Below are 15,632 nucleotides of genomic sequence, written 5' to 3'. Positions count from 1 at the left end.
CAGTTAGGAAGCAAGTATAACACTTATATCCAAATTCAACAGATAAAGGCTGGGGTTGTGGCTCAGTGGTAGAGCGCTTGCCTAGCATGTGTGAGGCACTGGGTTTGATCCTCAGTATAATAAATAAATATTTTATTTATTAAAAATAAATAAATAAAGGTCAACCAATTCAACAGACAGAAAAACAAACAAACAATTCTAAAAAACAGTATCAATCATAGCCAAGCATGGAAGCATACACCTGTAATCTTAGTGACTTGAGAGGCTGAGGCAAGAGGATAACAAGTTTTGAGAGTAGACTCAGGAATTTGGCAAGACCCTATTTCAAAATGTAAAATAAGAATGGCTAGTGATATAGCTCAGTGTTAGAATGTTCCTGGGTTCAGTACTAATACCAAAACGAAACAAAAAAAGATCATAAGAGAGGAAATAAAATGTTGATGAGATTTCAAGCCCACATTAAGAAAATAATACACTAAGAAGGGAATTTTCTAAATGCAACCTTAGAAAATCCATAAGTATCATATACAATAGTAAAAGACTAAAAGAAAAATCATGATTAACTCCATAAGTACTGAAAAAGCCTTTGAAAAAATTTGACAATTTATGACAAAAATACTTAAGAATGCAGGAAATTGAGGAATGCTTCTTCAAAATCATTAAACATAGCAGGGCATGGTGGCGTATGCCTACAATCTCAGCAGCTCTGGAGGCTGAGGCAGGAGAATTACAATTTCAAACCCAGCCTCAGCGGCTGTGCAGCTGGGTTCAATCTCTGGTACTTAAAAAAAAAAATTAAATATATGTACCTTAGTCCGGAAGCCAGTGTCACATTTAATAAGAATTCTAGAGGCATTTCCACCAAAGTCAGGAACAATGCAAGGATATCAACTTTATCCACTATTATTCAATCTGTACTAAAGGGATGAGCCAATGCAATCAAATGAATCACTTAAAGGCTTAATGGTTAACAAGTCAAATTATCTCTATTTGCAGATGATACGATTGTATACCTGGTAAATCTCAGATTCCAGAATAAAACCAACTCTAACCTCAGAGTAAAACAGAATATAAAATTTGCAAACAAAAATCAGTACCTTTTCCACCAAAAAAAAAAAAAAGGATTTACAGAAAACTTCACTTATAGCACCAAAAATATTAAAATACATACATGAGGAAAATTATAAAGCACTCCTGAAAGATACAAAATTTGGATGTTATGGTTTGGATTTGGAATGTTTCCCAAAGGCTCATGTGTTCAGAGGTGGGGCTTTCAATTAGTAACTGGATCACCAGGGCTCTGACTTCATCAGTGGATCAGTCCATTCATAGCTGAATAGACTAATGGACTGAGTTGGAGGAAGTCAGTCACTAGAAGGGTTTATATTTTATCCAGTCCCTTCCCCACCCTCTTCTTCCCAGATGTCATGAACTGAGCATCTTCCCTTTACCATTCCCTTCTACTATGATGTTCTGCCTCACCTTAGACCCAAAGCAATGGAGCTGGCAGACCACAAATGAAAACCTCTGATACCATGAGCCCAAACTAATATTTCCTTCTTTCAAATATTTTTATCAGGTATTTGTCACAGTAATGCAAAGCTGACTAACATTCTGAAAACAATACCTATTCTTGAATATGATATAATCGCACAGATGTCAGTTTTCCCAAGTTCATTCATAAATTTAATACAATTAGGATAAAAATACCAATAAGCTACTATAAGTTAGGAAGTAGGAAATAAATACACAGAAAAATATAAATATAGGAAGAGCCAGGAAAACACTGGAAAAGTAAAATAATGAAAGAATTATTGCTACTAGAACTATTAAATCCTCTGTAATTAAAGTAGTGTAGTACTAGGGCATGGAGAAACAGTCCAGTGGAATATAATAAAGTATAGAAACAGACCCAAATACATGTTCAATTTAGCACATGATAAAAGTGGTACCCCAAGTTACTGGAAATAAATTTTTTTTTAAAAAAATAAACATTACTGGAAAAGTTGAATGACCATTTAGAAATGATAAAATTAGGTATCTCGCAATACACAAACTCTAAATAGATAAGAAATCTAACTTTAAAAATGACATCACAATAGAAAAAAACATGGTTGAGTTCCTCTAAAACCCTGGGGTAGGGAAATTATGACTTGATATACAGAAGCAACAAAAATTATCTTGACTCAAAACTGGGGCAATTTTTAAAAAGGATACATTTGGTTGTATAAAAATAGAAGTTTCTGCATGGCATGGTAAAAACCACCAAAGTCAAAAGACAACTGACAAACTGGAAAAAAAATGGCAATGTATGCTATAGACAAAGGCCTAATATTTATGTTAAATTCTTTAAGGAATGACCCAATAAAAAGGGGGGGGAGGGCAGACAAATCACCCAAAATGTGTAAAAATGGTCTTCAAAGTTATAAACAGAAAAATTTCAAACTAATTCTACTAAAACCACACTGTGTTCATTATTGCAGCCATACAGTAAGTTTTAATCAGGTCGAGTGAATACTCACTTCAGAATTCTCTTCCAAAAGTTGTTCCAGCTACTCTAGTTCTTTTAGCTTTGCATATACACTTTAGAAAAACTCTGCTATGATTCCAAAAGGAATTGCATTAAACAAATGGATGAAATTTTGTAGAAATGACATTTTTATTATGTTCAGTCTTATACTTTATCAGCATAGTATGTCTGTTTAATCTCTTCTGGTCTCTTTCATCAACGTTTTCTAATTTCCAGCATAGAAGTCCAGTATGTGTTCTATTAGATTCTTACCTTCAGATATTTCATTTTTAGGAGCCATCAATAAATGATGCCATTTTAAATTTTTATTTCCCCAATTCATCGCTATTATATAGAAACATGTCTGATTTTGTGAGCTGATCTTTATTTTGCAATCTTGCTGTCCTTGTTAAGTCTCAGGACTGTTTTTGAAGAGTTCTTGGCATATATATAAACTATAATGCCAACTACAAATATGAAGCTGTATTTCTTCACTTCCAATCAGTATGCCTTTTGTTCCGACTTGTGCTTTACTATGCAACAGTGGTATGAGCAGGCATCCTTGTCTTGTTCCCAGTCTTAGAAGAAAAGCATCCAATCTTTCAACTAAGTTATGTCTGCTTCAGATCTCTTCAGATGTCCTTTATCAAGAAATTCCTTTATTCCTAATTTTGCTTAGTATTTTTGGTCAAGCACAGATGAATTTTGTCAAATGCTTTTCTGTATTAACATGACTTTTTTCATGCTGCTGTTGATATATTAAACTATCTTTGCAGTGTTAGAATACCTACTTGATCATATTGTATAATTCTTATGTATTTCTGCATTTGATGTGTTATTTTTTTTCTGAGAATTTTTGCATGTAAGCTCATGAGAGAGATTCAGTCCACTCTCTCCTTCATACTCTTGTTGTGTTATCTGGGTAACACTGGCTTCAAAAATATGCTGGTATTTTTTTTGGGGGGGGAATGTATAAATTCATGTTGATTCTTTAACTGATAGAATTCTCTGGCCCTTTGGATATCTTCTCCAGCAGCTTTTAAAATATAAATTTCTTCAGTAGTTATAAAACTACCTTGATGATCTAGTTCAGATGGGGTACATTTCAATATCATGTGGTTTTTGAAAAAATTGCTCCACATATCTATGTTGCTGTTTATTATGTTGAAGTTTTCAAAGCAATCCTTTACGATCCTTTTAATGGCTGCAGGATCTGTACTAACAAAGGGAAGGCTGATTTCTGATGCTGATAATATCTATTTTTTGTCTTGTTAGAGGTTTACCAATTTCTTTAATCTTCAAAGAAACAGCTTTTTGTTTCACTGATTTTATCACTTTCAGATTCAATTCCAGATTTTGTCCTTAAGTTTATTTTGCTTTTATTTTTTTATTAGTTGCTCAAAACATTACAATGATCTTGACATATCATATATCATACATTTGATTCAAATGGGGTATGAATTCTTACTTTTCCCACATGTACAGATTACAGGATCACATTGGTTATACAGTCACGTTTATACATACTGCCATACTAGTGTCTGTTGTATTCTGCTGCCCCTCCTCTTCCCCCTCCCCTCCCATCCTCTCTCTCTACCCCATCTAATGTAACTCATTTTTGTTTTTTCCCTTCCCCCTCACATCCTCTTATATGTAATTTTGTATAACAATGGGATCTCCTTCCATCTTCTGAGCAATTCCCCTTCTCTCTCCCATTCCCTCCCACCTCTCATCCCCGTTTAATGGTAATCTTCTCATGCTCTTCCTTCCTGCTCTGTTTTGAGTCGCCCCCCTTATATCAAAGACGACATTTTGTATTTGTTTTTTAGGGATTGGCTAACTTCACTTAGCATAATCTGCTCTAATACTATCCATTTCCCTGCAAATGCCATGATTTTGTTATTTTTTAGTGCTGAGTAATATTCCATTGTGTATAAATGCCACATTTTAAAAATTCATTCATCTATTTAAGGGCATCTAGGTTGGTTCCACAGTCTAACTATTGTGAATTGTGCTGCTATGAACACTGATGTAGCTGTATCCCTGTAGTATGCTCTTTTTAGGTCTTTTGGGAATAAAAGGGGAATAGCTGGGTCGAATGGTGGTTCCATTCCCAGCTTTCCAAGGAATCTACATACTGCTTTCCAAATTGGCCGCACCAATTTGCAGTCCCACCAGCAATGTACAAGTGTACCCTTTTCCCCACATCCTCACCAGCATTTGTTGTTTGACTTCATAATGGCTGCCATTCTTATTGGAGTGAGATGGTATCTTAGAGTGGGTTTAATTTGCATTTCCCTGATTGCTAGAGATGGTGAGCATTTTTTCGTGTATTTGTTGATTGTATATCCTTCTGAGAAGTGTCTGTTCAGATCCTTGGCCCATTTGTTGATTGGGTTATTTGTTTTCTTATTTTTTGAGTTCTTTGTATACTCTGGAGATTAGGGCTCTATCTGAAGTGTGAGGGGTAAAAATTTGTTCCCAGGATGTAGGCTCCCTATTTACCTCTCTTATTGTTTCTCTTGCTGAGAAAAAAACTTTTTAGCTTTGAGTACGTCCCATGAGCTTAGAATATTTATTGCTATAGATTTTCCTCTCAGTGCTGCTTTAACTATATCCCCCAAACTGTGATACTTTTTTTTTTTTTTTTTTAAATTTAGCTCAGTTTTAAGACTTCCTTTTCACCTATGGACTATATAGAAGTATGTTATTTTATTTCTGTTGGGAGATTTTCCTGTTATTTTTCCATTTTGATTTCCAGCTTGATTTCATTATGGTGAAAAAAAATTGGAAGTACAGATCATACACTCTAAGAAATTTAAGGTTTATTATTCAGGATATGATTCACTTTGGTGAATATTCCAAGGGTACTTAAAAAAGAGAATATTCTGTTGCTTTGGAGTAGAATGGTCTATAAATGCCTATTAGATCCTTGATTGTTGGTAGTATTTTAGACCCTTGCCGATTCTTAGTACTTTGACATCCCTTTCTCAGGTACTGATGAACTATAATTATAGTTGGGTACTTTTGTCTATTTCTCCATTTCTATCACCTCACCTCATGTAATTTGAAACTGTTAGGAGTCCTGTATGTGCACACAATGTTTTCTTGGTGTACTGGCTATTTTATAATTATGTAGTGTTCCTTTTGTCCCTAGTGGTTTTCTTTGCTCTAAGGTCTGATAATATAGTGACTCTTACTCTTTAAAACTAATGTTTGTATGGCATGTTGTTTTCCATCCTTTATGTCCTTATACTGAAAAGGAATTTCTTAGCCAACAGTATTCCCTGGGTATCACCGATTCAGTTCCAAGTATACTCCACTGTGTGGATATCTAGATTATTTAACTCATGTCCCCAGTATCATGAAATTGTAAGTAAAGCTGCAATGAATAATCTTTGGTATATTTATTTTTATACTGAAATTTTCAGGGTTTGTTTCTAGATTTGGGATCACTGGGTCAAAAGGTAAGGGCACTAGAATTACTAATAAAAACCTATATAAAAAGACTTTAAAAACAGTATAGGTAAAAATTCTAAAGATTGCTCAGGTGATTCCTATAGGAAGGAAAGAGAAAGAACAAACAAAACAGCAAAATGGCAGATATAAGTCTATCGAATCAATATTAAGTGTTTTAAAATAAGTCACTGAATATATATAATAATTTCCTAGATTATAGGCAAACTTACATTCTAATAATCTGAATATAAATGCCAAAATTCTTTGACAGCCATATAGGCTGTGAAAGCCTTTCAAATGAACTGTAATTAAAATACAAAGAATGAATTTCCATTAAAAGTCATTTCCCAAGCCAGGAAAGAAAGCATTTCAAAAAGAATTAGGAAATTCAAGTATAATATAATTTTTCCCTTTGTGTTGGGGTTAGGTCCACATCCCTTAACTGCATACAATTATTTCTCTGCTTTCTCAGAACTCCCCAAACAGTTTACCAATGTTAATAACTTTTCAAAGTGGGAATATAAGAAAAGGATGTAAAAGAAACTGTAAGAGTAACTGCATGATTGTATTATTTTGAAAGTTAAAAGCTGGTTTGTTCTGGAGTCTTCCTATACCAACAGATCCTACTCTCAATTACTTGTAAAAAGAGTTCTGCAGCTGCCCAGGGCACAAGAAGAGTGCCACTCTCGAGCCCTGGTGTGTACACTTTCCCTATGCCAGCAGCTAATCTTGTGGTAGACTAAAACTTGCTAGCCACCTGATCACTTTACCATAGTAACTGCTGCCCCAAAATGGGTAAAGTTTTTAGAAAGAACATCCTTAATGTTACTATATCAAGGTACCCAGTTTATAAATAATTGTATCCCAGAAGTGTATGCTAAACGAACAGTAATTTTCCTCATGAAAATCCCTAAAAATCTATTTAGCCAAAATAGCGTTTAATACTATTTGTTTCTATGAAAATTGTAACAACTATCAGTAGCTAAAGAATTCAAAGAACTCAAATTAACTTCAATACTGGTCCTTGAAGACAAGTAGTATTACTTTGAGCTGTACTTCTCTAATTGCGCCAAGGCACAGATGGCACTACAGAAAACTCATAGGGGTACCACACGCTTTTTGACATTTTCAAGTGACATTTTGTCAGACCTTGCACAAATGCTGTTAACTTCTTTGGACCTAACTATTTAATAAATGGCACCACTAATGCATTTCTTTTGGCCATGAGATGCTGTGAACCCAGAAAGTCTGGGAATCTCTGCATTAGAAGAGAATGGAGACAGAAATAGCCATGGAATCTATTGGCAATTTCTGAGAATTCTGAATAACCGCAGGGGCTGATGCCATTTGCTCTTATATCAAAGCTAAATTCATCTTTGAAGTTATGGTTCATTTAAATACTTGTAATTTGTATGTTTTCTATGTATGTTATACTTTATTTGAAAAAAAAGTATGAAAAGTCACAGCTTTCCTTTTTCTCAAATCAGGTACATGGTACTACTCATAAGTATCAGAAATTTGTTTTTTTAAAACAAGGCCTTTTGGAAACTCAAACTGAATAGAAAAAGAAAATAAAGAGGCATTAAGGCATTTTATTAAATATGACAAGGAATAAAAAGAAATAAGGAAATCTATATGAGCTATATGAAGCAAAATTAAATGATAAAACAAGATGAGGATCTGAGAAAGATATGGCAAGGCTGAGCAGAAGCAGACTGACAGATAGGACTGGTCAAGACATGGAAGAAAGGCTTATGATGGGCAACAATCCAGATATCAAGGCACATGAATTGTCAGAGTGCTTTGCCTACATCCTTTATAGGTCTCCACCAAAACAGATGTATTAGCTTTAATTATGATTTTGCTCACCTGGATTTGATTTCCAGAACTGCAGTTATTTCTTGTTTGGAAGCCTGTACTTGATATAAAAGCTTAACGATATAGTTAAAGTGCTCTGGGTCAAGCATCATTCCAGCTTCAACAAGCTGTAGAAGAGGAAAAGTAGTAGTCATAAGATTGTGAAAGAACTGGGAAGCCAATATGAGTGAAACAATGAAGAGACTAACAGAAGAAGTGAAATGTGGAGACAAGTGGAATTAAAAGTCATTTAAAAAACTTGAAAGGTGTTTTCTTCAACCATTTCAGAACCACAGAAGGATACCCTAAGAATTTAAAGCAAAAGTGAGAACACAAAAAATGAATTTTCTTCCTGTTCTCCAAGTCATTTCAGCCATTTATCAACCTCTACCTCTTATTTGCTACTTGATCCTTTAGTGTAGCACTGGTGTTCGTACATCATTCCTAGCTGTACCTTCTTGAGAAATAGTCTTCCCGAGCCTCATTTAGGGCCTCAGCCACAGGAGGAAAAAAAAATACCCCATGTGACTCCAATGTTCAGGTGACATAACAGTAAAAAAGATCAGGTGAAAACTCAGGGAACATATAGTATTTGACTAAAAAAAAAAATTTTTTTAACTTTTTTTCTTTCACATATGCCTCATTTCCCATCTTCCTTAAGTACCCCAGGCTCTCATGGACTGAACTGAAAGGAGAACTCCTGATGGTTTGTCTGTGTTTACTGATGATGCAGCACCTTTTGATAAGATGGACAGGGCCAATTACAAACAAGCCTGGCAAAGAACAAATTGGTTACCTGGTTACCAATACACTTTAAAAAATATGCCCTTTAATACTGCTCTAAAACCAGGGTGAATGTGTTTTTTTTTTTTAAACATTTACTTTTTAGTTATGTTTGAACCAATACCTTTATTTATTTATTTTTATGTGGTGCTGAGGATAGAACCCAGGGCCTTTCATATGCTAGGTGAGCGTTCTACCACTGAACCACAACCCCAGCTCATAAATTGTTTCTTGGTAAGTCAGGAACCCAAAGTAGTACAAAAAAAAAAAAAAAAGCTCTTCATTTCTCTCTTCTCCATGGTAGTCATGTTAATGAGATAGGGGTATTGTGCACTGCTAGAGTGATAAGGTGGAAAAGCATCTCTTCCATTAATTATATGGCTTTATCACTGAACCCCGAAAGTCTCAACAGGGAAGTTGGAACTAGCATTAAACAACTTTTAGAAATGATGGCTCCATGTTAAACATGCAAAAAATGGAATGTCATTGTCCTTGTTAAATACTTTCAGTAAAGCCAATTTTATTTGGACAGTAATGGGGATACATTTTGCAGAAAGCCAAGTTATTCAGTATCAGAGTTTGTGAGGTCCTTAATGAGGTTTTCTATAATTACTACAGAGGATAAGCAATTTTTGATTTGAAAAATCTCCACTCAAGTAATTCTTTCAAATTTTGTAATGGGGTATTAAAAGGTATTTACTCAACAACCAGTCTTTATAAAAAAAAAAAAAGTATTCACTCAAATATTTATTAGTTATTCTGAAGTGGATGGATAAGTAGCACTGAAAAGTGTTAGAACGTAGTCAAAAGTTATAATTTTTATATTTTTATGAGAACCATAAAAATTCCTATTTCACTTTTTGTTTAGGGCCAGATTTAATTCTTAGCTACTGTGTTTCTATTTTGGTCACAATGTTTTATTTTACATACCAATTTAGTTATAAATGACCTCAAATGTTTCAGAGAAAGAATTTTCTTTAACTATACTTAAAGAGTAGAAACGAAGATTTTATAAATCAGCAGTCACTTAGTGTGCTTGAAATATTTGAGGGGAAGCCTTGTCACCCGCTGGAGTCTGTTTATAAACTATTTTAGGAGAAAAAGAACATTTTTGAAAGCAGAATTCTTTGGCATCCAGAAAATGAATAAGAGGCAGATCAAGGGTACGTGTGGAAGTAAGCATTTTCTTGGTTATTCACTATTAGAGAATAAAAGAAAATAAAAGTCATACCTTGCAAAAGATATCAACTAAAGCAGGTACAGCAGTCCTTAATTTCATAGTTGCCACATGCTCAAATATTTTTAGTAATATTTTCAGAGCAGGCTGGGTAAAAACAAAAAATTACACTCATTTTTATATTGTCTTTCAGCACACCTTCAGTTTCTCAAATTCGTTTATGCTAAAAAACACAAGTTTTTTTTTTTTTCTAGGGAATATTAAAAAAACATTTAACTTCTAATTTCAAACAACAAAGCAATTAGAATATTAAAATATATAGTTTCAAGTTACTTACCAGCATTTTAATCATTATGCTGAGGTTCACTACCTGAAACACTTCTTTTAGTAAACAATGTTTGAGTAAAGAAATTAGAAGATCATTCAGCACTTGTAAGTCAAAATGTATACCTGGAGGAAACTTTCTGTAGTATTCCATAAATATATTTACTGAAAGCGAGAAAAATATAGTCATCTATTGCTTTTAAGATATCCAGTTTTCCTAAATCAGATAATCTCTCTATACTTAAAGTAGTATGTCAATTTCTTTGAAAAGCACAGTTTTAGTATCAGAAACATCTGATGAAAATTAAGTTAAAATGGCATGTTCAGTAATGAAGGCAACCAAGCATGTTCAGCATTAGATTGAGCACTAACTCATGTATTATTCACAAGTAAGTCTGAATTGCCAAATATATCATGGTGTCAATATAAACTCCCGGGGAGTTGAGCTTCCAGGGAGTCTTAAGGCTTTTATGTGGCCTGGATAAGAAATTGTATAATTTGGTAATGGGTGAAGACTATTTTGACACATATCCATTCTGGTTGTTTCAATCCCAATAATATTAACCCTGGTGATGTTTCTGATTCCAGCTTATTGTCAGTTTTAGTAAATTGCCCATAATCATAATCATTAATTTCCTTTGAGAAAGTAGTCCCTTTACCTTCATCCAATTCCATAATCTATTTTCTATACAATGCAAACTATTTCTAATTTGTTCCCATTAATTTTACTAAAATTAACTGGGATGACTGCATTGTTCACTTTCCCCCCATTCCGAAATTCCCAGGTCAAAATTTGTATGTTAGTTAGTGCTTTAGTAAAAATTACTTTTGGCTTTATATTTATGTTATTCCTAGCAGAAATATTATTAGATGAATTACAAAGTATAGCTAATGACAAAATTCAGTAGCACAGATAATTTTTAACAACCTTAATATGTGCAATAATACTCAACTTTGTTTTAAAGGTGCTTTACATACATTTGTTTTTCCTGGGCACATATAAGATAAATTCTTGCTATTTATAAAAATAGATCAACTGATAATATAGTTAACACTCTGAATTTCCCATATTTCATTAATTATAAACTGGTATTGTAGATGTTTTAAAAAAGTGTCATTGGAAAGAATCTAGATTAGACAGTGTTTATATTGTCTGCTAATTGCCATTTAACCCTTCTGTCATTGTTAAGAATTTTTTTTTTTAAAGAAGTTTTAATAGAATTTCTCCTTTTAAAATGATCATCCCCGTGAAACTACTGGGTAGAAAAGTTGGACATTTTATGGCTTTTGATATGAACTTCTACAATGCTTTTAAAAATGTTTAGTCAATTCAGTATATTACTTGATCAATGATCTATCAGAACTGGGTACTTATACTCCTTTTTTGATTGAGGGTACAATTTATAGAATCAGTAACTACTGGATATTCCTTTCCAAAGCTGTTTCCTCACAAGAGAAAAGAGTTTATGCCTTTGTAAACAGCTGACTGAAATTTCATTCTAATCAGAATACTTTTACATATTATTGATAAATCTAGTTTCAGTTTAAATTTATGATAAAGTTCATCTTTTATACTTCCTTTGACTACTATAAGTCAGAGATTACCCAAGATGGATCAAAATAACTTAATTTTTCTAATTACTATTATGTTGATTCATTTTGGCTTATGCTAAACAACTGTAATCTTTCAAATGTTTTTAGTCCAAAACTTTTGGATAGAAAGTTTTATACAGAAATTCAAATATAAAGCATAAAAGAGAACCTTTAACTCCACTCCTAGGTATATACTCCAAAGAACTAAAAGCAGAGTCTCAAACAGATATTTGTACATCCAGGCTCATAGCAACATTACTCTGCATAGCCAAAAGATAGAAACAATTCAAGTGTCCAATCCAAGTGTCCATCAACAGATGAACAGATAAGCAACAGATATTTATACAGTGGAATATTATTCAGCCTTAAAAGAAAATTTGAAACATGTTATGTATAACATGGATGAACCCTAAAGACATTAAGTGAAATAAGCCAGTCACAGAAGAATATTGTATGACTCCACTTATATAAAGTACCTAGAATAGGCAAATTCACAGAAACAGAAAGCAGAGTAGAGGTTGCTAGGGATTGCAATGGGTAGAAGCAACAGAGAATTACTATTTAATAGTTAGTTTCTGTTTGGAATGATGAAAAAGTTCTGGAAATTGATAGTAGTGAAGGTTATACAACATTGTGAATGTACTTAATCCTTGTGAACTATATACTTAAAATGCTTGTTATTTTTGTATTTGTTTTTGGCACTGGGATGGAACCCAGGGTCTTGTACATGCTAGGCAAAAGCTTTACCACTGAGCTACGTCCCCAGCCCTGCTACCTCCCCTCCCCATGAGTAAGCACACACTCATGCAAAGACTGAAAATACTGCAGATTAAAAGGCTAAAACGATGTGACAACTAAATGTTAAATACCCATCCTAAACCTCTGTGTCCTAGACTGGGGAAAAAAATGCTAAAAAGGACGTTGAGTCAAATGACAAACAGATTAGATAAAACTATTGTGCCCATGTTAAGTTTACGGACATGGACAAGTGTACCAAGGTTATATGAAAGGATATTGTATTTTTAGGCAATATGCATTGAAGTACTTAGTGGTAAAGTGCCATGATAAATACAACTTACCTTCAAGTGGTGGGTTATATCACACACACACACACACACACACACACACACACACACACACACACACGGCTGGGGGACAGAACAAGTACAATGACAAAGTAAGTTCATATGAATATTCTTTGTGCTGTTTTTATTTTTGTAACTATAAATTTGAAATTAAATAAAAACTTGAAAGATTTAAAAATAATTTCTGGAAGAATTCTGTATGGAAATTCAAACAAAACTGATAAACAAGGACCCACAGTTCAATGATGGGAGGAAGTTCCATCACTGAATTATTTCCCTTTATATATCAAAATGGTCCCCGAGGCCTTGCTTGAGAGCCTGAGCAGCTAGGTCAATGACTTACATGAATGGTATTCAGAGTTTCTCTTTCTAGGCTGCTATCCAGATATCTTATCATTTTTTAAATAAATCTTTTCCGAAATCCTATGGTCTTTCTATACAGTAAACTCTCCCCTTTATATATAACATCAGGTCTAAGCTATCTACTCCATTGATCTAAGCTTCTTACAATAAAGAATCTCCACAGGTTCTTGACAACTTCCTATATTAATTTATTCTTTGCTATAGGCCCTTATAGTTTTCTGAATTCACTGTTCTAAAACTAAGTTCAGATATTTCTCCTGTGGCCATAGTGAATCTTCATACAAAACTTCATTTTGGGGAGTTTTACATCTTTTTCATGTCACCCTCTTTTCTTCCCTTTCTCATAGAATTATTTCTGAAATTTCAGAATTCATCCACATCTAACCCCATGTAGCTTGTCTTGGGCTATTACATCCCTCAGATGACAAGTATATTCCCATAATGACTACATTCTCATACAGAGTTTTATGTATGTCTTTGTTACCTATGTCTTTTAAATGCTTTCTCTAACCCTGGAGAAATGATAATGGCAGAAAAATAAAATAAGCTTGTCAGACTTGTTCAGCTGTAGGAAATTTCAAGTAGATGAATATGAAGCTGCAGTATACTATTATCACCATACTATGTGGCTTTAGTTGCTGTGTCAGGTGATAAATATAAATAGAATATGGTCCCTGTCCTCTTGGAGCTCACGGTTTAGTACAGGGAGATGGAGGCCCAAGGTGGGATGGGACTGTGGAATCAGACAAGGGCTTAATAGGGGAAGTAATCCTATTTATTATGACTAAGTTTGAAAGCTAGGTCTTTGCCATGGGGAAAGGATATAGAAGGAGAGGCATCCTTAGCAGATGTAATTCAGTGCTGCCACTGCTCTAACACAGCCTGTCATGCTTAGAAAACTGCACAAAGTTCATTAGGGATAGTGAACTGATAAGAAAGGGAAGTGTAAAAAGAGAAGGATAAAGAGGGAAGATTCAGGTTCTGAAGAATCCCTTTAGACTGGTATTGTTAATTAGCCTTTAAACCTTTTTTCCTACCTTACATCTGTAAATAAATTTTTTTCTACCTTACATCTGTAAGTAAAAGTTATGAAAATATTAGTACAAGCTGGGCATGGTGGCACATGCCTGTAATCCCAGTGACATGGGACACTAAAGCACGTGGATCGCAAATTTGAGGTCAGCCTGGACAACTTAGCAAGATGCTGCCCAAAGACAAAAAAGAAGAGCTTGAGATGTAGCTCAGTGGTAAAATTCTCCTGGGTTCGATCCCTAGTACTACTGAAAACAAATATTAGTAGATAAGGGGAGTTATAGTGTTAGGTGGATTATAATTTTTTTAAATCAAAATACCATATTTACTTTTAATCCTTTCTAAGGCCAGTAGAGCCACTCTTAGTATGAAAACTGGATACTTTACCTTAGTATTAAAAGTTTATTTTCAAACTATAAGATACAACAGCACAATGTGTGAAACACCCATATTAATAAATTTCTGACCATATTAATAAATTTCATCTGACTCCTACCTGCACGTTGTAGCAAACACAGCTCATTGATACTTATATATTTCCTAAATACGTCCATGCAAACCTGCAAATGTTACAAAAATGTAAAATTACCTTTTTATATTTCATAAGAACTATAAAATTTCAATTCTGTTTGCTTATTTCAAAATTTTTAAGTGAGCTTAAAGCACTGAAATAAAGAAGGTGCTATTTGGTCAACTTACAGTTTGAAATGTATATTGAATTGATTTCAAAAATCCTTATTTAGTATGTAAAAAAATAACCATTTACAGGTGTAAGGATAAATATAGTGACTGATTATTAGAACAAAAAGCCTAGAACGAGACCCATTCATACATACATCATCAGCTGACTTATGACATGGCAACACTGGAGTACAGTAGAGAAAGGACAGTCTTTAATAATTGGTACCACGTCACCTGAAAATGCACCTGGGAAAAGTATCTCAACTCCTATACCAAACAAAAATGCAAAAGGTTAAAAAAAACCAAAACAAAACAAAAAAGAAAACAAAAACAACAACAAAAAAAATACAACAATGTAAGAATACTTTTTTTGGGGGTACTGGGGTACTTAACCACTGAGCCACATCCCCAGCCCTTTTTTTGTATTTTATTTAGAGACAAGGTCTTGACAAATTGCTTAGAGCCTCATTAAGTTGCTGAGGTTGGCTTTGAACTCTCGATCCTCCTGCCTCAGCCTCCCAAGACACTGGGATTATAGTTGAGTGCCACAGCGCCCAGCTAGGAGCACATCTTTATGATCTTGGCAAAGATGTCTTCAACAGGTTAAAAGAAGTTAACGCTATGAAAGAAAATAACCTACAAATCAGACTAAAGATATCTGCAATTTGACAAAAGAACCTATATCCAGAGTTCTTGTAGATTGATAAGAAACAAACTTCACAGGATATAGGCAAAATATTTGGGTACTTCCAAAGAGTATATCCCAATG

The 15,632-nt window shown here is 34.0% G+C and overlaps 1 protein-coding gene across 5 annotated transcripts in view; it reads right to left on the bottom strand.

Moving 5' to 3' along the window:
- Positions 1-15,632, bottom strand: part of Topaz1 (testis and ovary specific TOPAZ 1) — a 67,022-nt gene that overhangs the window by 27,919 nt on the left and 23,471 nt on the right. For all 5 annotated transcript variants that reach the window (XR_009226007.1, XM_046436769.1, XM_058576480.1 and 2 more), the window contains exons 9-12: positions 14,679-14,742; positions 10,123-10,274; positions 9,840-9,932; positions 7,838-7,953 (exon numbers count right to left, since the gene is read on the bottom strand). Coding sequence is in view for 4 of the 5 variants with exons in the window: in XM_046436769.1 (XP_046292725.1) it covers positions 7,838-7,953; positions 9,840-9,932; positions 10,123-10,274; positions 14,679-14,742 (425 nt within the window). In the remaining variant the exon portion in view is untranslated. The remainder of the gene's footprint in view (positions 1-7,837; positions 7,954-9,839; positions 9,933-10,122; positions 10,275-14,678; positions 14,743-15,632) is intronic.

Source organism: Marmota monax, unplaced genomic scaffold (genome assembly GCF_021218885.2).
Source record: "Marmota monax isolate L192 unplaced genomic scaffold, Marmota_monax_Labrador192_F-V1.1 WCK01_AAM20220418_F8-fsc00021, whole genome shotgun sequence".
Lineage (NCBI taxonomy): Eukaryota > Metazoa > Chordata > Mammalia > Rodentia > Sciuridae > Marmota > Marmota monax.
This window is presented reverse-complemented; position numbering and strand designations above follow the sequence as displayed.